This window comes from Lytechinus variegatus, chromosome 15 (assembly GCF_018143015.1).
Source record: "Lytechinus variegatus isolate NC3 chromosome 15, Lvar_3.0, whole genome shotgun sequence".
In the NCBI taxonomy this organism is placed as follows: domain Eukaryota; kingdom Metazoa; phylum Echinodermata; class Echinoidea; order Temnopleuroida; family Toxopneustidae; genus Lytechinus; species Lytechinus variegatus.
Genome location: NC_054754.1, coordinates 31,822,998 through 31,847,788, shown reverse-complemented (window position 1 = coordinate 31,847,788; position 24,791 = coordinate 31,822,998). Strand labels below are relative to the sequence as shown.

At 35.7% G+C, this 24,791-nt stretch overlaps 1 protein-coding gene across 2 annotated transcripts in view; it reads left to right on the top strand.

The window, feature by feature from the left end:
• LOC121428304 (TNF receptor-associated factor 2-like) overlaps window positions 1–24,791 on the top strand; it is a 62,958-nt gene that overhangs the window by 6,653 nt on the left and 31,514 nt on the right. The window contains exons 1-4 of one of the 2 annotated variants that reach the window (XM_041624859.1): window positions 10,459–10,555; window positions 12,555–12,743; window positions 21,718–21,781; window positions 22,411–22,509. In XM_041624859.1, coding sequence (XP_041480793.1) covers window positions 12,586–12,743; window positions 21,718–21,781; window positions 22,411–22,509 — 321 coding nt within the window. In that variant the 5' untranslated portion in view covers window positions 10,459–10,555; window positions 12,555–12,585. Of the gene's footprint in view, window positions 1–10,458; window positions 10,556–12,554; window positions 12,744–21,717; window positions 21,782–22,410; window positions 22,510–24,791 lie in introns of those variants that run through there. The other variant, XM_041624860.1, reaches the window with a different exon arrangement.

Here is a 24,791-nt window from a genome sequence, read left to right as displayed (position 1 = left end):
TTCCTCCCTGAACATGTGGGATTCCATTGTTTTAACATTTTGTGGTTCAAACAAGATGGTCCTATTTGTCAAATTCGTAAAAATTGGAATATTGTACACTGTAAAAACTGTGGTGTTAAAACTGACACCAATTGGTGCTAATAGAGGACCATACCCTGAGGTGTTAAAACAACACCCTAAAGATTGAACAATACACCAAAGAGTGTAAATATAACAACCATAGGTGTTGTAATAACACCTAAAGGTGTAAAACTAACACCACCAATTTAACACCGGTGTAAAATAACTGATGTGGTCCTCTATGTACACCGGTTAGCACCACAGTTTTTGCTGTGTATAATTCAAACAATTCAAAAACAAAAGAAATAGTGAGTGAATGACGTCATCGACTCTCTCATTTGCATATCACTGAATTGTGCATATAAGTGTTTTGTAAAAAAATAAGCAAAACTTTAAAATCTCGTAACTTTCCTATTTTACATCCGATTTTGATGAAGTTTTCAGCGTTATTCTTGTGTGATTTTTCTCTATTTATTCAAATAAACTTTTTTATGGGGTGGACTTGAATTGACATCGTGTTCAATGTCTTAAAATCTGAGGTGATCTTTTTCGACGTTTGAATTTTCTCCGAAATTGTGTTTTGAAAGACGTTTACATTTACAACCGGGAATGGAGGACTAGTAAACACATCCTTTAATCATGTGTTAATTGTTTCTCGTTATATCTGCGTGTTTTTTTAATTTCGTTTTCAATCATGATTCATGTTGCCGTTTAAATTTGGAAACAGACACTGAGCACACCCTAATAGTCTTTCGCAAGATCCTGTATTTTTTTATACATAATTCAAAACATTTTAATGAATTATTGTAAGAAATAAACTGAAACTGAAACGGAACCTTAGAGGTTTTGGTTTATAACGTGACCTTTGGTATTCTCCTGATTTGAAAATCATAAAGTAAAGATGAGGCGGGAGAAAAAACAACAACAGCCAGTTTTGTGATAATATCAGGGAACTGTTCAGTTTCACATTAACAGTCGGTACTTAGAGTTTTATATGTTCTTGTGGGAATTCCCCGGCTCGCATCACGTTTGTCTATGTACGGGGATTCCCCGAAAATTTCAATGATGTAAATATACATGTAGAATGGTTACACTTCATAATTCCGAAGGTTCGTAATTCCGAAACACGTAAATTTCCTATACCTCGATGTTCGTTAATCCGAAAACGAAAAAGGGTTCGTTAATTCGAACATTTGTGGCATAATTCTGAAGGTTTGTTTATCCGAAAAGGAAATGAGGTTCGTAATTCCGAAGGTTCGTTAATCCGAAAACGAAATGAGGTTCGTAATTCCGAAGGTTCGTTTGTCCGAAAACGAAATGAACAACGAACCTTATTTCATTTTCGGATTAGCGAACCTTCGGAACAACGAACCTCATTTCGTTTTCGGATTACCGAACCTTCGGAATAACGAATCTTATTTCGTTTTCGGATTAACGAATCTGGGAAACCCAGGATCTTTTCATCTGATCATCTATTTTACAAGATTTCGACACGATGAGATCCGGGATCTTGTCATCTGATCATCTCTTCTAAAAGATGTCGACACGATGAGATCCGGGATCTTGTCATCTGATCATCTCTTCTAAAAGATGTCGACATGATGAGATCTGGGATCTCGTTATCTGATCATCTCTTCTGAAAGATGTCGACATGATGAGATCCGGGATCTCGTCATCTGATCTTTTGCTATCAAGATGTCGACTTCCCAAGATACTTATCTCAACATCTCGGTGGCCCTTTTAAGCTTCCATAATCAAAAGATGAAAGAAGTTATTTCTGATATTCCAATCAGCATGATGAACTTTCAAAGGAAATAGAATGTCGAGATCCTTCCTCCAGATCTGGGTACCAAAGAAAGACAAAAACGAAAAAAAAGAGCGTGATTCTTTACAGCATTTTACGCACTTTGACATGGGCTTCAGAACAGGGGGGGGGGTGCTTCTAGGGGCAGATCCAGCGGGATAAGGCAATAGTTTTCGGAGGGGAGCACCATTCCCTGTAGGAAATAAATTCACTTTTCAAAATGGAAAATGCCCATTTTCAAAATGAAAAATGAATGTGCCCTTTTCCAAAATGAAATTTATATACTTTTTAAGGTAAAACATAATACATATAAGGTAAGAAAATCAAACATTTTTAGGCTCGCGCTTTGCGCTCGCTTCACTTGCCACCTTTCACACTCCTCAAGGATGCTAGGGTCCCCTAACACAAAAGTTAACGCTCAATCATACACTTGATTTTTAAGATTGATTGTACATTATAGTCAATAAAATCAAACGTAGAAAACTGCTCTATAATAAGCTTTGTGTTAGGGGGGGGGGGGTATAAGCCCTACAGATCTGCTTTTCGTGTGCAAAATTCTTTCCCGCGACACCGGCATCATACATGCATGTACATTAAGACTGATGGCTGGAGATATTCCAAAGGGTTCGAAATGCAGGACCTTAAATAGATTATGACCCGACATGGATAAGAATGGTTTTTTCAAACTAATCGATTACATATTGAGTGAAACTAGGGGGTGCCGTATTGATGTTCGACCTAGGGGGCGCCCAATTGATATTCGACATAGGGAAGGCGCCGAATTGATGTTCGACATAGGGAAGGCGCCGAATTGATGTTCGATATAGGGGGGGGGGCGCCAAATTGATGTTCAACCAATAATTAAGGGTGGTGCCGAATTGATGTTCGACATGGGTGCGGCGAATTAGAGTTCGATATAGGGGGCGCCAAATTGATGTTCAAACAGGGGGTGGCGGCAAATTGATGTTAAACTTAGAAGGTGCCGAATTGATGTTTAACCAAGGGGGGCGCCGAAGGTTGCACGGGCCTAATCAAAAGTGGCAGGCCATAGATATTCATTCGAGCCAACCCATTAATCAATTTTTAAATTTGATCTAGCTGATTGCCAAAAAATGAATGAATATGATTGACAATCTAACACTGATTCTAGGGAGGGTACCTACTGAACTTCTTTTTTTCCAAATTGGAAAGATATATCACCACTATGGAACTAAATTTTTACTGGCGGAAGAATTAGGGTAATTTTACTCTCTCAAGTGATGATATTGATCCCGTCAGGCGTAGTCTTCATAAATGCTGATTTATTTTTAAAATGAGCCGGTCGAGGTACCCCTTTCTGGTCAGATATGGAATGTCAGACATTTATCCTATCCTCGGGTAGTAAACATTCAACCCTCGAATTTCTTCCATATTTTTAATGATTTTTTTTTAGGTGCCACTTTAACACACGAGTCTATGGGGATTGAATTAGGCCTGTGATACCCGAAATAATGATAATAATAATAATATGCAACATTTATATAGCGCTTAATACAAATGTTTCTAAGCGCTGCATACTATTACCATGATTACCCCGGCTTTAGCACGGCTACCCTGATCGGGCGCAACGAGCATTCAAGGAATTCCTTCCTACCGGGTACCCATTTACTACACCTGGGTTGAGAGTGGCAAATGAAGATAAACGCCTTGCCAAAGGACGTTAGCGCTGCGGTGGGATTTGAACCCCGGACCTTTTGGTTCAAAGTCCGAAGACTTATCCAATGAGCCACAATTCACACCTCGATCTACATGATGTTCGACCTATGGGCTTCGAATTAATGTTTGTACATGGGCGCCAAATTCATGTTTAACCTATAGGGAGGGGCGCCAAATTCACATTCGATCTTTGGTGCGCCAATTTGATGTTTGAACGGGGGGTGTCAAATTCATGTTTCACATGGGGGCACCAAAATCATGTTTGCTCGCATCAAATTCTTGCATGGTGAGGTGCCCATCATGTTCATGATTACCAAGCGTGCTTAGAAAGTTCAAATTTAAGGTCAGAATATCAAAAATTTTCATCTCGCTCTTCGCGCTCGCATTATTGTTTAGTAAGGTGACGATCCTGTTAATGGTTTGGGTCCAAATATAAAAAAATTTCAGCTCACGCTTCGCGCTCGCATATCGTGTTTTGTCAGATCCTCATTCTGTTCATGATTACCAAAAATGCTTATACTTGAATGACTAAATTTTCAGTCAGAAATTCAAAAGATTTCAGCTCGCGCTTCGCGCTCGCATCAATGTTTAGATATAGGCTGTGATTATAACTGTTTTGTGAAATCAAGAGAAACTCTGAAATGTCATATAAACTTTCTTATTTTACATCAAATTTTGATGAAATTTTCAGTGTTAGGCTTGTTGGATTTTTCTTTTTTTTTATTAAAATCAACTTTGTGTTGGGGTGGACTTGTTCTTTAAGCTAGCGCTTTACGCTCGCATAAAATAATTTGTTAAATACCCATCCTGTTCATGATCACCATATGTTTAGAATGTCTTAATTGTTAGGTCAGAATATCAAAATTTTTCAGCTCGCGCTTCGCACTAGCATCGATTGTTTATACACATCCTAAAAATGTGCATAGAATGTCCAGTTTTTTTAAGCTCGCGCCATTTTTCTGAAAAGTTCTAAGTGGCGCCAAACTAAGGTCAAGCTTGATAATGAATGCGTATTATACATCTGGGCATCCGACTGATCTGAGGGTCCGTTTCTAGTTATGATAACAAATTTGCAATAACAGTCTAAAGTTACTGAAATCCTTTGATTTGATTGGCTGATAGTAAATTTGTTATAAACATTGTTAATTTGTTATTTAAACAATACTTTCTTTATGGAACGGCCGGGTTTCAGATCATGTACTCCCCAGCTAACTCATAACATTATCATAATAACATTTTTACAGATCTTAGGAATGCTTTCGAAAAACATTTCTTTAAACATATGCATAACATTAATGAAACATATTCCCCTCAAGTTGAACGTTGAAAAACGTTATCATAAAATCAAGCAATGTTTTGATGGCCTGACAAGAAAACATTTAAATGACATTTTTCAAAAAATTAAAAACATCTTATCAAAAAGTCTCATCTTGATGCTAAAATGACGTGAAAAAGCATTCTTAAGAAAACAAAGTAACGTTTTTATAATGTTACATAATTAATGTAAAAATAACGTATTAAAAACGTTCTTAAGAATAAAAGCTATTGTTATAAAAAGTCACAAAAATGTGTTTTCAAAATGTTTCAACAAAACATTTTTGAAAAATGTTTTTCTGATGTTCTTTAAAGTTTCAAAAATGTATTAGAAACATATTATTTTTGACGTTTTGGTGATATCATTATAACATTTTAAGAGAAACTCTAAAACATTTATCTTACATCTTTATAATGTAATATCTTGGGTGTAAAAATAGCATTTAAAAAAAAAACGTTGTTAGAATACTAAAACAGTAATGATAAAACGTTCTTGAAATGAATTGAAAATATGGTTTTACAATATTTTAACAAAACACTTTTGAAAAAAAGTTTTTCAAATGTTTTCAAAAAAAAATTCCAAAAATATATTAGAAATGTCCTTATTTTTAAATTTTTGTGATGTAATATAAATATTTTTGAGAACAAAATAACATTTTTCTAACATCTTTACAATATTATAAATTGGATGTGAACTTATCATTCTAAAACGCTGTTAACATTCTGACAATAACATCAAACGTTCTTGAAATGTTATCAAACTATGTTTAAATAATATTTTAGGTAAACGTTTTTGAAAAATGTTTTCCTAACATTTTTCAAAAACGTTACTGAAATTTTTAAATGTTTTTATGATATGATTTTTACTTTTTTCAAAAACTCATGATTATATTTTACTAACAATTTCTATAAGGGTATATATTTGATGAAAAATTAACATGTTAGAATATTATAACAATAACATCAACCGGAAACGTAGTGAAAATATGTTTGTAAAATAGTAGAACAAAACATTAAAAAAATAATATTTGTCCCAAATTGTCTTTATAATACAATTTTAACCTTTTTTTATCTTTACTACCTTTATAAAGTTAAACATGGGATCTAAAATAATTTTTAAAGGTTGGTATAACATTCAAGCAATAACATCATTCGTTCTTGAAATTTTTACTACAAAGGAGAAATATTTCGTTTCTATGATTTAACATTATGGACAACCATCTTGATATGTTTTTATGATATCATAATAACGTTATAACGTTCTAATATGATTGTTTGGAAAACATTATGCCAACCTGGGAAAACGTTGGCCATCTGGAAATGATTTATAGCAGTCATGAATATTCATGAGAACAGTGAATGACCAAAATTTCAGCTTAAATAGATATAACAATTAACGTGATTAAGTTTACGTACTCGTTTCACCATCAAAAGTTTTACAAAAGTATGTAGCTTGATTACCATATCATTTTCATAAAATACATGACAATTAAAGATTCGTATAGGTGAAATTTTCAAGGTTAATTATAGAAAAATTGTGATTAACCGTAATCTGCCAACAAGTCGTCACATTTATAGGACTCAATGGTAGGATTCAGTGGATAGGTATAGGATAGGAATAGGTTAGGATAAGACAATATGGGTTGTAGGGTAGAGTTCTAAAGAGGAACTTGAAACCAGATAGTATTTTTAAAACATTTTTAAAGCATTCACTTGAAACATCAGTAAGAAATCACCTTTGCGACATTTTCTTAACATTATTAGAATAACATTAAAGGAAAAGTCCACTCCAACTAAAAGTTGATTTGAATAATAAGAGAAAAGTCCAATAAGCATAACACTGAAAATTTATCAAAATCGAATGAAGAATAAGAAAGTTATGACATTTTGAAGTTTTGCTTATTTATTGCACATCTGGTCGGTATGCAAATGAGCAGACTGCATGACGTCCGCATACATTCGTAATTCCGAAGCTGCGTTATTCCGACGGCTCGGTTATTCCGAAGGTTCGTAATTCCGAAGGTACGTTAATCTGAAACTGACGAAATAAGGTTCGTAATTCCGACTGAGGTTCGTTAGTCCGAAAACGAAATAAGGTTCGTTAATCCGAAAGTTAAATAAGGTTCGTACTTCCGAAAATGAAATTAATTCATTTTGGCAACAAGAACGATGCTGTTTTTGCAAGATACTAGTAACAGGCAATGACAAACTAACGAACGAATATATATGTGTGTGTGTTGAGGGTCGTAGGTTCGAATCCCAGCCATTGTGCAAATTCCTTCAACAAGAAATTTGTCCACGCTGTGCTGCACTCATCCCGGGTGAGTTGAATGGGTACCCAATATAAAGAAATTATTAAAGGACAAGTCCACCCCAACAAAAACATGATTTGAATAAAAAGAGAAAAACTCAACGAGCATAACACTGAAAATGTCATCAAAATCAGATGACATTTTAAAGTTTCGCTTCATTTCACAAAACAGTTATATGCACATCTCGGTCGGTATGCAAATGATGGAAATGATGACATCACTCACTCACTACTTCTTTTGTATTTTATTATATGAAATTTGAAATATCTTGATTTTCTCGTCATTGTCATGTGAAATCCCGGGGGGCCACTTCCATTCACGAGTGGACACCATGCGCGACCATGGGGTCTCGAAAAGCACCCTAAACACGTAATTTCCATATTCTGAAAAGGCACCCCTTAACAAGTATTGGCGTGTGAAACCCTACCCTTAACAAGTATTGGAAACAAAACGATACTATTGGCAAATAATCCCTGAAATGAACCCCTAAACAAGTACAAGAATGTTTTATTGTTACGGGTCCTTCGGTCGTCGGCTTTACCTATTTGGTTTAGTACGACCCCACCTTCTACACCTCGCGCAAATCGGACTCTTAACACGAAGTGTTGGGACAAAAAGGACATCCTTTACAAAACATTTTAATTTTGTTTGATCATCCCCGCAAATTCGACCCTAAACACGTAATTTTCCTAGCGAAATAGATACCCTTTTTCATTATTTTTGCGTTTTTGACACCCTTATCACGTTACGTACGTAACGTGCCCTATCGTGAAAAAGACATCCTTTTTACGTGTTTTTTTGGTCGCGCATGGTATCCACTCGTCAATGTAAGTGGCCCCTCCGGGTGTGAAATGAAGTTTCATTCTTCCCTAAACACGTGGAATTCCATTATTAACACTGTGCTTCAGGCAAGGAGGTCCTAATCATCAAATTTGTAAAAAAATGAAATATTGTATAATTCAAACAATAAAAGAAAAAGAAATAGTGAGTGCGTGACATCATCGACTCTCTTATTTGGATGTTACTGGCTCGTTCATATAACTATTTTAAAATAAGCAAAACTTTGAAATGTCATAACTTTCTTATTTTACATCCGATTTTGATGAAATTTTCAGCATTGTGCTCGTCTGATTTTTCTCTTTCTCGTAATTTGCTCGCAACATCTCTCAATAATGCCCTTTTAACAGTAATTAAGTCCATTGACCAAAAAGCGAGTTTTACAACTTCAGGTTTGATTTTTTTTTCCAAACCGCTTGCTCGCTACGCTTTCTCGCGAAAAAATGAAACCTAAATATATATGTTGTCAATCAGAAATCAATTAAAAAAAACTTTGCTCAACTTAATTACTACAACACACAACAGATTATGGTGAAAATATCCGTTTGCACCAAAATGCCATTTTTGGCATGTATAGGCCTAAGTGCACTTTTTTAGAGCTTATAATTAAAATTTCTGCTCGCGCTTCTTGCTCGCAGCTGTTATCTAGTTACATAGCCATCTTGTTTTGAAGCTCACAAACATATTGCCCATCATGATTATTTTCAACGAAAACTATAGATCGCGCTCGCATTATTTAACAAAGGCTTATGATAAATTATTACTACATATTAACTTTATTTCATAAAAAATTGGCTATTAGGAAGAGCACCATTTCAAAGAAACAAACAAAAATCAACTTTCAAGCTACCGACCCGGGAAATTATGGGTGGAAACATTCCCCCCCCCCTATTGTCGAAAGTTGGATCATCCGCCTGGGGGGGGGGGTAGCAGGGGGCACTTGTACCCCACAAGAAATAACAGGGAAATGTCTTTTTTCGAAATGATGGGAAATTCATTTTTATAATAAGTACTCTTTTTAAAGTATACATTTTAGATTAATTTTCAGGAGAAGCTCTTATTAAAAATGACATCCCCTCCACTCTGGAGGTTACTCGCAAACGACCAACACCCTTAATCCCCTAAACCATTTGCTTGGGAAGCATTTGCTCAGATAAAATCGAAATAAAGCGTATGTTTGATCCGGGCGACTATTCTTAAATCAATAATGCTTTGGCCACAATACCTTTGCACAATACACACACATATATCATCGTTCGTTAGTTTGTCATATCTTGCAAGAACAGCACCGTTCTTGTTGCCAAAATGAATTAATTTCATTTTCGGAAATACGAACCTTATTTAATTTTCGGAATAACGAACCTTATTTCGTTTCCGGTCTAACGAACCTTCGGAATTACGAACCTTATTTCGTTTTCGGATTAACGAACCTTCGGAACAACGAACTTTATTTCGTTTTTGAAAAAATGCCACAAATGTTCGGATTAACGAACATCGAGGTATAGGCAATTAACCTGTTTCAGAATTACGAACCTTCGTAATTACGAAGTGTAACCGATAACGTCATCCTCTCTATTTCTTTTGTATTTTATTATATGAAATATGAATGTTTCAATTTTCTCCTCGTTTGAAACACCGTTTAATTCCTCCCTGAACATGTAGAATTAGCATTGTTTAATACTATATGGCTAGGTCAAGTTGGTCCTTATTGTCAAATCTGCAAAAAATGAAATATTGCTTAATTCAAACAATAAAAAAGAAATAGTGAGTGAAGGACATCATCAACTGTCTCATTTGTCACTTAATTGTGCATCACTGTTTTGTGAAAAATAAGCGAAACTTTACGTCATATCTTTTTTTTTTACATAGGATTTTGATAAAATTTTCAGCGTTATGCTAGTTATTTTTTCTTCATTTATTCAAATCAACATTTATCTGGGGTGGAATTCAGTTGACCTTTAAACGTAAGCAACATTAAAAAAAAGTTTAAATTATGTTAAATGTACTACGGGTTTCAGAAATGAATAAGAACGTTTTTATAGAACATTAACTTAAAACATCAGAAAGATATCATTGCAACATTTTATTAATATCAAAATACATTAGGAAAATGATTTTTTTTATGTTGCAATTACTTATAGGGCTACCTGAACAACAACAGAGCCAGTGCTTCCACTGCTTCCACTCTTCCTGGAATCCGGAAATTCCAGGAAGTATATCATTTTCGAGAATGATATTATATTATCTGAATATTATGTGAAAATCTATCACAAAATTGGATATATTTAATTAAAATGTCAAAAAAATTCTCACTCGCTTCGCTTACTCGCAACTTTTTATGCCGTCCCTTAAATTTTTTGGCTCAATTACGGCACTGGGCCCTATATTTCATTTTTTTTGTGTACAAAGTGAATTACAACTTAAAGAAAAAAGAGTAAAATTCAGGATTCATTTTGAAAAGTGGAAGCACTGAACAGGAACAGAGCTAGCCATATGCGGTCATCAGCTAGTACGACGTGACAATTCAAAATCTGTAAGTTCCATGATTATAGGGCCTATAGTTTACTTCGTTACCAATTATTCCATTTAATGTTACTCATCATCATGAGTAAGTGGGCCAAAAAATCATACAAATTGTAGCAACATGGATCATTTGAAAGACCAGTTCTTCATCGTAAAAAAACCCAGGGAACTCCGGTCCGGAGCTCCCTGGGTCATTACTGGTCTGGTCATGCGGGTAGTACCGGTACGGTACGTACCGCGATACCGTAGTGGTATACGGTATATACCCAGTTGTGTGTCCGGACGATCAATTTTTGAAAGTCGTTTAGAAAAAAAATACAAGCGAAGTTTCATAAATTTTTAGTACAAAAAAATGCCACAAAATGTTAGAAAATAAGGCATTATCGTGATATAGGTAACCACCGTTCACTTACAGCAGCGCTTTATTCAGTCGCACGCACGGTTCCCTATTTCCACCTCCATTCACTTTGTACACAAATTTGTACACAAATGTGCGTACACAAATCTATAGTATGAGTGGTTTCCAAAACCACGATTCGGCCAAAATATGAATTCAATAGTTGTAATCATCTTCTATTTTGTTCTCTAAGTATAATATTATTTTCGGCCAAATCGTGGTTTTGGAAACCACTCATACTATAGATTTGTGTACGCGCATTTGTGTACAAAGTGAATGGAGGTGGAAATAGGGAACCGTGCGTGCGACTGAATAAAGCGCTGCTGTAAGTGAACGGTGGTTACCTATATCATGATAATGCCCATATTTTTACTTATACTATAGTTAGACGACAGCTGGCAGTGCTAGTGTGGCAGCGGTCTGTTTCGAGGATTAAAAGTTTTTTTATTTCTCCTCGTACCATCCACAGACGGCTCGCTATCGTGCAGCCACCATTTAGGGGACTTGCAATGCAAAATTCCCCTGTCGGGGCTCTTTAATTTATGTCTTTAATGAATAAAAATTTTGAAAATTAACGTGACCAAAATGCAAATTTATATTCCCTCTGACTTGGCATTAGGCCTAAATTGCCAATAAACGGAGAAAAATGAAGTTGAAAGGAACAAAAACAGTGACTTACCTCAGCTGTTGCGCATATTCACTTCCCTGTTTTATCCGATCCATTGAGTCCCCTGTACAGATCACGCTAGAACTTTGGTCTCTGTATTTGGTGAGTGAAGCCAACAGAGTTCTTTTGGAAACAGTACAGTACAGTCCACTGTCTGGTGTATTGACGATGGATACTGGTGTCTGGTGAAGTGCAGCGTGCAAGTGTATGTACATTATCCGAGTTCAGCTGAACAACCAACAAAACAGAGACCAAAGCTTTTGGTCTAATTTTTAGTGTAATCTAAAGTCTAAAGACAAAAAAGAAAGCTTCAAAGATATAGTGTCCGGACACCCGACCCCCATCCTACTGGTGGTAGGGGCCAGGGGGACTGGTGTCTGAGTGATGGGGGTCCGTGCCGCTTTGCGGGCCGGCGCCCAGAAGCTCACCATGTATTTACCCATACTCACGGGACAAGGGTAGATTATGGTCAAAATATCTAGCAAGATAAATTGTGAAAACAGAAAATAATTACGCAGTTACCACGATTATATGAAGGTCTATAGAGTGGTAGAATCCTGACATCGAGGCACAGACTGGAACCTCAAAGAACAAAAAGTTCTCTCATTCTACCCCAGTCTCCATCGGCCATTTTTGTTATGAATCATAACAAAATGGCTGATCGAGACTGGGGTAGAAGGATCGAGAGAACTTTTCGGGAGAGGAAAATGTCATGTCGGCACTGACAAAAAAATGGACATAGTTTGTTGATCGGTTGACGTCGTGATGTTTCTTTTACAATTTGAGCTTACAAATGTGCCAGCCAATCAAGTTCATGTTACCATTTTCAGTTTATGTTGATTTCACCCTTATGATTCTAAGTGTGCAGTCAAAGTGTGACAAAAAATCCAAATTTTTGCGAGATATTTGAAGGAATAACCACCAACTTCCTATTTCTCTTTTCAGAATAATACTCTGTGATACAAGTGTAATTTGAATGGGAGGTGCAGAGCTAACCTTCAATGAAAACAAGAAACCCTCGTTGGTTTTCCAGGAGAGTCAGTGTCAACTCTGCAAGTACACTCTCCGAGACCCTCTTTCAGCCTCTTGCAGACATCCATCCTGCAAAAGTTGCCTGGCAGTCCTTTTCACCCGGTAATTTTTTCACATAGAAGTGGGTCTCACCAGTGTTGCAATTATCAAGAGTATTAAAGAAAAATATAAAGCTCCCTATAAAAATCTTTTAAAAATAGGTGTTCAAAAATTGATGGAAAGCAGCTGCATTCCTAAATTGACTAACTATTGTGTAAAGTTCAGATCAATTAGGGTTCTACTGTTCTACATGAGCGAGCTCATATGAAAAAAGGCCATATTTTCACACCTCAAAACGCACAGAGGTAATTCCTCAGAGATTTTAAATGTGAAATTGTAACATTCTTGACTTGATCATGAGCCCTATTAGTAGTGGTTCAGTTTTTTCATAGCATGACACAAAAATTAATAAGCTGAGTAACGTTGCTCGACAAATTTTAGAAGCAATATACACCGTTTTTTTTCATAATCCAAATGGCTATATTGCATTTTCACATCTTGGTAGCGAGATCACAATTGTTCACAGAAATCCAACTGTGCAGAAACAAGAAGAGTGTCTTTATAAGAAATAAAAATGCCTATTGTAGCAGAAACAGATTTTGCTATTAAATCTTGTGGCTTTGCTCATTCCAGAATGATTGATAGTATTTATTCCATTCTTCATGAAACTAAAGAGAAAAACACAAGGTTTTGTGAACAAGTTTAATATTCGCTAGAGGGTATTCATTTGTCTCGCAATCTACTATGGTCAACAAGGAAATTCGTGATCACTCTCGCAAAAAGTGTTCACTGGCTTTCTAGGAAATTCGTGATCACTCTCGCAAAAAGTGTTCACTAGCTTACAAGTTCACGAGCTTTCGAGTGCCGCTGCAACTCTTTATCAAGTCACTTGATAAAGAGTTGCAGCGGCACTCGAAAGCTCGTGAACTTGTAAGCTAGTGAACACTTTTTGCGAGAGTGATCACGAATTTCCTTGTTGACCATAGTAGATTGCGAGACAAATGAATACCCTCTAGCGATTATTTCAATCCGCAATAATGAACCTATTTAGTATTAAGTTTAATATTGATTTCAATATCTGGAAAATATTTGAAAAGAAAGAGTACATACTGTATAAATGAATGAGGAGGCAACTACTAGAAAGGCAAATCCTTGTTAGTGCTGCCACCTTTACACAACTGGAAACTGAAAATCTGACTTGTTAAATGATGCAATTCAATTCATCAGATTGAAACAAAAGAGGGAAATGCAATTTATATCAAACTGACAAAAAATAGATACAAATATTTACGATAAGTACCTTAAAAAGTTAATTTATCAATTAAATTTTCTTTTTAAACATTTATAGTCCATCAGTGAACACTCAGCCTGAATAATTTTCTTACAAAATCGTTATAGACGTTGTAATGTTATGCCATTTTGCTATAACCAGGCATGATATTCTCCCAACTAAAATCAATTTTTTTTTTTGGAATAATTTTTTCATATTTAAAAAAATATATTTATTATTTTTTTTTTACGTGAAATCCTTTTCCCAAGAATGTTCTTGTGCTGTTTTTTACTGCCTTTTTAAGTCAAATGATACAGCTATCATGCAGACTTGCCTTGAAAAATCACTTTTGATTTCTTTACTCAGCAAGAGCTTGTAACCTCGAACGGGCATCTCTGACTTCGTCGGGGACTTAGCCACTCTTTGCTACTTTTCAGATTTTTTTTCAGAGGGGAATATCATGCCTGTTTAACATGTAACCTTTTCTTTCAGAGTTTTGTAAAATTGAAATGTCAAGATACAGTTGAGGGACTATAGATTAATTTTGCATATATGCTTCATAGGGGGTCTTATGATCCAGTGTAAACCTTTGCATGGGGTACATTTGTTAGTGACAGGTGCTAGTTTGTTGTAGAACTTCGAAGTTATTTTTGACAACCAAGGCCTTTTGGGTCATATGCTCTTTTCCGCTAACAGAAATACTATTCGGTTCTCCTAATAACTGAATGAAATCATTCATCATTCATTGATATAACTGAAGTTGTGCATGTCCACCAGGGTTTCCCCTACTCCCATACAAATTATTATTTTCATTATTATTAATCATTATCATCATTATTATTATAATTATCATTATTATTATTCCTGTAAACATGATCAAGTCCATATTTTATTATTATTAATATCATTCTTATTATTATTATTATCATTGTTATCATTATTTTTTATATTATTATCATTATTAGTAATATTATCATTATTATTATATTATCAAGAGTTCTGTGACATAGTTCAGTGCACACAGAATGTGCACAATCTCAAACATTATAAGGGGCTCCCTTTCTAGTAGACTTGTTAAGAGGTTGAACGCTGCATTTTTGAGTACAAATGTCCCACTTGGCACAAATGTTCCTTGAGTCAAAAGAAAAAGATTCATCCAAAGAGACACGCTGTATCTATGCAAATAAGCAAGTAATTTGCATAAATTTGCATATTATGTCGATATAGGAAAAACAAGTAATTCAGAATAAATATTTCACCAGAACTGCCCTAAAATTTGAAATAAAGACTTAGGGTAAGACAGGGAAGAAAACTGTCATAAAATAATTGGGCTATCCTCGTTTATTATTACCTAATTTACATAAATTATGCAAATTATAATTTAAAAAAGAGTATTTTTCAAGAATCCTGAACTGTTTTATAAATAACGGCAATTAATACGAAATGTCAACATTCTACATGAAAGAGAATATATTAGCGAAAACATCGATATGTTTCATGACAGTATTAGTGTCTTAATTTGCTTAGAAAGAGGGCAAATATGTCAAAATGTATGACGTGATATTGCGCTAAAACGAGACCAAATCAACCTCTATGTCACAGTCACACTCACGAATCGGACAATAAAGCGATCTATGGTATGTCATTCGAGATAACACAATCTCAACAAAATAGCTTCCATCGGCTTCTCGTATCGCTTTTGTTGGTGTGTCTGCCACATCGTAATCTGTGATACATACGGGCAAAATGCATTTCGGTATCGGTAAAACACTATTAATTTTGTTTTATTTGTTTCTCTTGGAAAATTTACAGGAGACATTGCTTTGCAGGTTACTGCTTAAATGAAGCTCTGGCACATGAATCATGACGAATGTACCCCACCTCAATCCATATTTTAACTTTGTTAAAATATATATCTTTTGGAGACCCCAAAGTGGCAAAACTGCATCTCCCCGGCATTCCCGCTACTTTACAAAACCAGTTTGACTTGTATTATCTACTTGGAAAACACAGATGTATGAGACATCAGACAACATGATTCCTGAAAAAAAAAGAAAATTGTTTATTTAAGCCAACGGGAGCCTTTCGAATTTACCCCATCCCCTCTCTGTATTTCGACTTTAAATACAAAAAATATCTTGTTTTAAAGCCATCGGCAAGGCAAATTGCGTTTTTTTTTGTAATAAAGCAACTTTTATATCTATATCTTTATATTTACATTCATTATTATTGATATTATTATAATTATTATTAATATTATTATTGTTATTATAATTATTATTAATATTATTATTGTTATCATTACTATTATTGTTCGGCCGTTTGTAATAGTGCTCTAGCACAGTAAAGGCTATAACCCAACAGGAGCATGCCTAGGATACCCTTTCCCTTTTTGGTTTTATGTATTAAAAAATAGTTTATTGTCTTTAGAACTCTTAAAAGATTACTTTTGTTTGTATTGATACCTTGGAATAGATTGAGGAGAAAATACTCTTCAACTGACATGTAGAGGAGCTGAGGTAAATTGAACAGCCACACGGCCCTTTATTGATTCCACTCTATGTTGAATTTAAATATTTTGAGAGCCCAATCGGAAGAAAGATACATTTCTACTCAGTGGCGTACCGTGGGCCACGGCATGGGGGGGGGGGGCACCAGCAAAAAAAATCGAGTCACTTAGGGAGCGCGCGAAGCGCGCTAAGTTTTTAGGTATACTGACCTAATAGAAACATTTTAAGGACATGCAGTGCTATTAAACAGATATGTATCTCATCACTGATTGAATAATGCGAGCGCAAAGCGCGAGCTGAAAATTTTTGATATTCAGACCTAAAAAGTGACATTATAAGCAATTTTTTTTTTGTAATCATGATATGTACCTGCCTCGCTATACAATGCGAAGCGCGAACTGAAATTTTTGTATATATTGACCAAAAATGGGGAATATATTTTAGGAATCCATTAAGATTATACATATCTCAGCAAAGTCATGTAATGCTAGTACCAACCTTTGCTGATTTTGTTAGAATTACATATAAACACATTAAGCATCTTTTGGAGACATGGTAATCATGATTATCATACGCATCTCACTAATCAAATACTGCGAGCGCGAAGCGCGAGCTGAAAATTTCGGAAATTCAGACCTAAAGAGAGGCATTCTAAGTCTTGTTTGTTTGCAGGAATTCACTAAGACTGTACGTATTTCATAAACTAAATGATGCGAGCGCGAAGCGCGAGCTGAAAATTTTCGATATTGAGATCAGAAAACTAGACATTTTAAGGACCAATTTTAGAAATTCATTGAAGAGTAGACATCTCACCAAACAACTAATGCGAACGTTAGCATGGACAGGAAATGTTATATATTAGACCTTAAATAGGGCAATCAATTTAGGTAGTCATAAAAAAGAGCAAATGTCACTACATGAAAAAATGATGACTCGAATTGCGAGGTAATGTATTTGGTGTACAGTATTGATTTGAAAACAGGAGGTTTTAGTACATCGGGATTATTTATCTCTTTAAACGGTCTATGCGAGCACCAGGAACAATAAAGTCATAGGCCCTGTGAGCAAATAATGTTTCATAAAGTTTGAAAAAAATGCTTTTTCATGTAATATAACATAATTATAATATAATATAACATTTATAATGAAAATAATTTTTTCTTTCCCCACTACGTTTCTCTTCCTTTCTCCCGCTTTTTCGCCCTTTCCCTTTTTTTGGCCAGCCGATTGGGGGGCACGTGCCCCCCATGCCCCCCCCCCCCCCCCCGTAGTTACGCCACTGTTTCTACTACACACAGTAAAGCCTCTTTGCGTTCTCCTCTTGAAAAAAAAAACAAACATAGAAGGCATTGTTTTATTTCTCATAATATAAGTTCGTGTACGTGACGGTGGCCTGTCGAAGTTGCCAAAAACCGTTTATTTTGTTTTGACAATATATATTTAGAATATCGTCTAAATGAAGCCCTCATCTGGAAAAAGGCACTTATTAAAAGCAGCATCTACATTATATAGAGGAGGCCTTGGCACTTGGAAGAGGGGGCTGAAGCTTGTTTGATTTCTTGGGACCAAAATTTTACATTGAACCTTTTTCGTTTTTCAAATTTACATCAATTAATTTTACAGGAAATAAAAAGGATTGCACTACAAAATGATTTTTTTGGGTAACGTTTCTTTTTTTTCGTTTTGTCACATCTGCCGGAATTCCAGGGGGTGCTATCTATCGAGAATAACACACGCAGCACCCCCGCCCCCCCCCTCGTCCGGAAAATCTAGCAATAAAGGGGTTTGAGTATTTTAGAGCTTACGTGTGGCTTTTTTTCAATGTACTACAGCTCTTCTACATGTCATTTATCATAGAGTATTTTCTCCTCAATCTATTCCAAGATATCAATACAAACCATGGGCGGAAATCCCAGGGGGGACAGGGGGACGTGTCCCCCCTACTCAAAATAGTACGGGGGACACAATATCAAATGTCCCCCCTACTTTTTGGGGTCTTTGGTGATGCTAAGAAATATATCACTCAAAATGGGAATAAAACGTACGTTTTGGGACGAGATGACCTTTTTTTTATTAATTTTTTTTTTGCTTGTCAAATATATTTTCGTCAAAATGACCTTTAATTTTAGGTAATAGCGTTTTATTTTTTTGCTTGTCAAATTTTCCAGACCCTTGTCCCCCCTACCTTTTAGGAGAAATTTCCGCCCCTGATACAAACAAAAGTAATCTTTTAAGAGTTCTAAAGACAATAAACTATTTTTGAATACATAAAACTAAAAGGGAAAAGGGTATCCTAGGCATGCTCCTGTTGGGTTATAGCCTTTACTGTGCTAGAACATTATTACAAACTGCAGAACAATAATAATAATAATAACATTAATAATATTATTAATATAGATAAATATGAAATATAGATATAAAAGTTGCTTTATTATACCAAAAACGCAACTTGCCTTGCCGGTGGTTTTTAAACACGATATTTTTTTATTTAGTGTCGAAATACAGAGGGAGGATGGAGTAAATTCGGAGGGCTCCCGTGGACGTATAGGCTTAAATAATAATAAAAAAACTATCTTCAGGAAACATGTTCACTGATGTCTCATACATCTGTCTTTTCCAAGTCGATAATACAAGTCAAACTGGTTTTGTAAAGTAGCGAGAATGCCGCGGGGGATGCAGTTTTGCCACTTTGGGGTCTCCAAAAGACATATATTTTCACAAAGTTAAAATATGGATTGATGTGGGGTACATTCGTCATGATTCATGTGCCAGAGCTTCATTTAAGCAGTAACCTGCAAAGCAATGTCTCCTGTAAATTTTCCAAGAGAAACCAATTAGAAACAAATAAAACAAAATTAATAGTGTTTTACCGATACCGAAATGCATTTTGCCCGTGTGTATCACAGATTACGGTGTGGCAGACACACCAACAAAAGCGATACGAGAAGCCGATGGAAGCTATTGTGTTGAGATTGTGTTATCTCGAATGACATACCATTGATCGCTTTATTGTCCGATTCGCGAGTGTGACTGTGACATAGAGGTTGTTTTGGTCTCGTTTTAGCGCAATATCACGTCATACATTTTGACATATTTGCCCTCTTTCTAAGCAAATTAAGACACTAATACCGTCATGAAGCATGTCGATGTTTTCGCTGATATATTCTCTTTCATGTAGAATGTTGACATTTTGTATTAATTGCTGTTATTTATAAAAACAGTTCAGGATTCTTGAAAGAATACTCTGTTTTAAATTATAATTTGCATAATTTATGTAAATTAGGTAATAATAAACAAGGATATCCCAATTATTTTATGACAGTTTTCTTCCCTGTCTTACCCTAAGTCTTTATTTCAAATTTTAGGGCAGTTCTGTTGAAATATTTATTCTGAATTACTTGTTTTTCCTATATCGACATAATATGCAAATTTATGCAAATTACTTGCTTATTTGCATAGATACAGCGTGTCTCTTTGGATGAATCTTTTTCTTTTGACTCAAGGAACATTTGTGCCAAGTGGGACATTTGTACTCAAAAATGCAGCGGTAAGCCCCTTTTTTGCAGTTAACAAGTCTACTATTCATCGGGATTGTTATTCGCCCGAAGAAGCCAAAAAGTAATTACCAAAGCATCACGACAGTGAGTTGTTAGTTTCATTTTTTCTCCTTCAAGTTTTACACTACTGAAAGAATTTATGAGATGTATTTATATCAGTTTATTGTTATTATTTTTTATTGAACTAAGGCAACAGCTTACTTCAAGAACAGATAAATATTTTTTTTAATATTTTGATTGAGAAGTTCTTCTGAGAAGGATGAACCCTTTGAAGCTATCCAAGATGCTGTTTTTTACAAGACTGCTGTTTACTTGGATCAGGAAACAAAGTGTGCTTCATCCAGAAAACACTACATGTAATTGAATCAAAATTTAGTGAAATCAATTTTTCATTTATCCTAAATAACTATTTTTGACAAATTTATTTTTCATTACTTTTTATTCTTTTTTTTTTTAATTTTTGTATTTAATTAAAAAAAATTATTTTTGTTTCCTGTTTATTCATCTATTTAATCTTTTTTTTTTTGGGGGGTAGCTAAAAAAGTAAATGACTGTTATTTTTTTATTTTGAATTCAAACTCTTGTCATCAAATAGGGAGTTACAAAATTTAGGTTTTTCAATCTATACCAATGACATTTTGTATAACAGATTCAGGACCATGAATTTACAGAGCATGGGGCTTGAAATCGTAAAGGAGGGTTTTAGGCTTAACTTATTTCTGGTTACCGCCTTGAATGGGGGGGGGGCTCCAAACTGTGCATAGGAAAAAAAAAACCCACATCCTCCTTGTTTTCCCCCAGATATCGAATCGAACCTGTCATGTGAAATCTGATCCTATTATCACTAGTTGACCTACATGCACACTTTTTCCTACAATTAACAAACCACCTCTCCCGGATCAATGGGGAATTCATTCTGGGTTAGGCTTGTCTATGATGTGACAACCCTTTGTTGATAAAGAACTTAATTATAGAGAATAGGTAATCAAAACCTTTTCCATAGCCAAGATGAAATTGAAGCTTTTATTATTATTATCATTATTATTATTTGTTTAATGTCACCTGTGCCTGGGTGATAAAAACCAAACTGACTCACTATGATCCGCAGGTCTCTCCTCTTAATATGACTGATGGGGGGGGGGTGCAGGTGGACTACTACACGGGGGTTTCCCCCTACTCATACACAAATGGTGCAGTAGGTTCTTAACGTGCAAAGGTAGTGACTCTCCTCCACACGGGCCTTCATTTAATGTCTTAGATAGATTACAATCTATACTTACTACAGATTTTTCCAGACAATGTTTGCCGAGTAAGTTTGTTTAAAATTTCAATTAATGTAACTTACCTATCAGTCAGCTTGCTATAGCTTAAATGTCCCTTTTCAAGTTCAATTATCAACAATTAATAGTAGCCTTGAATTTAATTGATGTTGAACACTTTTTACATGGGAGGTAGTATCACCGATTGATTACAAAGATAACATGAAAATACCAAATTATGCAAAAGGTTGCAATTTTTCTATGTTCTATGAATGGGCAACCAGAATAAGGAGGATTTTTTTTCTAAGGATTATGGGTTCTAAAGATTAGGGGAATGTGAACAGGTAACAATGTATATTGAATACTAAGTTAAAACTTTTTTTGGGCAAAATTAAACACTAAGGAATAGCCGTCTTAAAAATCTTTTTCTTCGATGTTTAGGGACCTCCCACCAATTGACAAAGTACTGTGTCCAACATGCAACTGTCTGCTCAAGCTAAATGAGGTATGTGTTTTTGAGGTTACCCCCCCCCCCCTCCCTAAAAATATGAAAAAAAAACACTAGACATTAGATTATTACTACTTAAGAAGTGGTATTGAGGTATTTCATACATTATTTTATCACTATCAAGTTGTACTCTTTTAAGTATTAATGGGCTGTGAGATGTGACATTAAGCATTATTATGAATCAACAAAAAGTGACATTGTATTAATAATATAAGTTATAATATTTTTCTTCTATTAAGCCTTATCTTCTATTATAACTTCAAAAGGGGACTTATATTTTGGCGAGAGCGGGAATCTTAAATTTTCAACAAAGTTTATAGACTTATCGATCTTTTTAATCAGGGGTTGGCATGGTAGCCCAATTTTATTTTCTCTCAATAGATGTCATATTCCCTGGACTTCTGATTAATGGAAAAATGTATGAACATGTATATTGTACTCATCCTGAAAATCGATATAAATTTATGATGATTGTAACAGAAAAAAAAGATAAATCAAACATCCACTGTAAGAGATTGGTTTCACCATTTGTTGCACATGCTAATGTTGGTAATTCTTTGATTTAAGCTGCAGCTGAGTCCAACAATTTTTGTTTTAGCAATAATCATCCTCAATTCTTCTTTCAGTTAAAGCCTGATGTGGCAGCTCAAAAGAGGCTACAAAAGATTAAGTCATGCAAGTGTAAAAACTGTAGCTGGAAAGGGTCCTACACTGATTATATTCAGGTAAGAAAATAAAAAAATGATGTTGCTGATAATAATTACATGTATCATAATATTAATAAAGAAAAAAAATAGTGGCATGGGGGTGTTGTGGTCCAATGTTCCTGACTCTTGCCTTTCAAACAGAGGGTCATTGGTTTGAATCCTAGCCATGGCGTGTTTTCCTTCAGAAAGAAATTTGCCCACATTGTGCTGCACTCAACCCAGGGGAGGTGAATGGGTACTCAGCAGGATAAATTCCTTGAATGCATGAGTGCTGAAAGGCAGCTCAAGGAAAATCCGGGGTAATAATATTAACAATACATGTACGCCTCGGAATAGATTGTTTATAGATTGTGCTATACAAATGCCTATATTATTATTAGAAGAAGAAGTAGTAGTGTTAGTAGTAGTAGTAGTAGTTGAAGTAATAGTAGAAGTAGTAGTAGTAGTAGTAGTAGTAGTAGTAGTAGTAGTAGTAGTAGTAGAAGTAGAAGTAGTAGAAGTAGCAGAAGTAGTAGTAGTAGTAGTAGTAGTAGTAGTAGTAGTAGTAGTAGTAGTAGTAGTAGTAGTAGTAGTAGTAGTAGTAGTAGTAGTAGTAGTAGTAGTAGTAGTAGTAGTAGTAGTAGTAGTAGTAGTAGAAGAAGTAGTAGTAGTAGTAGTAGTAGTAGTAGTAGTAGTAGTAGAAGTAGTAGTAGTAGTAGTAGTAGTAGAAGTAGTAGTAGTAGTAGTAGTAGTAGTAGTAGTAGCAGTAGTAGCAGTAGTAGCAGCAGGAGTAGTAGTAGTAGTAGCAGTAGTAGCAGTAGTAGCAGCAGCAGCAGGAGTAGTAGTAGTGGTAGTATTTATACGCTAAGAGAGATTTACTTCAGAGTTCATCTGTGTGCATGTGTAGGGCCCGGGGGGGGGGGGGGCACTCAGTATATATGCATAGTGGGTATGTGCCGCGGAGGGGACCCCCATTTTTACACTCAAATTTCCGTTCCAAGGCATATCATTATTGGTCTAATTGAGAAAAAGATCAAAGAAAGCCGCTCCAAGGCATAGCATTTTCGTCTTATCCAGAAAAAAGAAGAAGGAAATCCGCTCCAAAGCTTCGCATATTTTTCGTTACACCATTCTGGTCGCATTGATCTGCTACGAGGAGCTGCAATTTTGGTGAAAAGCGACCGTATAGAGCGCTTTTTGACCATCGCCTCAGCGCGAGCGCACCCGGCGGAGGCCGCGCTAGCTGCATCATGCACGATTGCCCGTTCCATAGGGATGCATATAAGCACTCACACGCTGGATCCGTTCCAAGGACCCCCGTTTTCACAAACATTTGTGGTTCCGAAGCCCGTTCCGAGGACCCTCCTTTTTACAGTAAGCCCGCTCCACCACCCCCCCTTTTTTGCCTTCTCCGCGGCACACCCCTACCACTTTTTTGGTCAAGTGCACCCCCCCCCCCCCCCCCCGGGTGTAGGGTGATCTGAAGTACTATGAGTGATTGTTCTTTACTACACGTAGAGCATTGACCAAGCTAGCTTGCTCGCTATCTAGATTCCAATCAGCTACAATGCCCATAAATTTCTTTGTCAGACTGGCTGGATGTACATGTACCCATCATACCCCAAAGACAACTAAAGTAACTAAGATCCTATTAATGTAGTTGTATTATTATACATGTATCTAGTTTCTTACACCAGATCTGTAGTGTGCTTATAACCAGTTCTTCTATGTTCCATATACATATAATTCGTAAGCCAGGCATCTGCATGGCTCGTCCTAGATTGAACTCGAAAGATGGTCTTGGCAATGCTGGCAGTGTATGGGCCTGTCACAGCCAATGGGCCTCAAACAGGCTAAGTAGTTGTTATTTTTCAGGGAGTAACATAAAAATTTTCAGAGATCAATGGCAAAGAATACAAAATGCCAGTAGTGCCTAGCAAGCTACATGTAGAGATTCGACATTTGCAAGCATGAAACCGCCTGTGCTACAAGCATTTGTGATACTTGGCTTAATTTGTACATGCACAATGTGCATACATACATGTACGCGTGTGTACTTGTTAAATTGACAAAGCATACATTCAATAATATTCTCCCACAAACATTGTGATTTATGAAGATTATATATCAGAATTATTTGTATTCTAATGATCACTCGGCCATTCTTACCCTTGTCTGGGATATAGCCAATATGAACTTGTTCCTTGAAGAGCATATTCTGGAAAAATCCCGTCATGGGTCCACAGTCCGTTGTTCACTTCCCGCCATTTTTGTCAAGTAATGAGGTCATTACAATACAGGGGTGAATACCGTGATTTGAT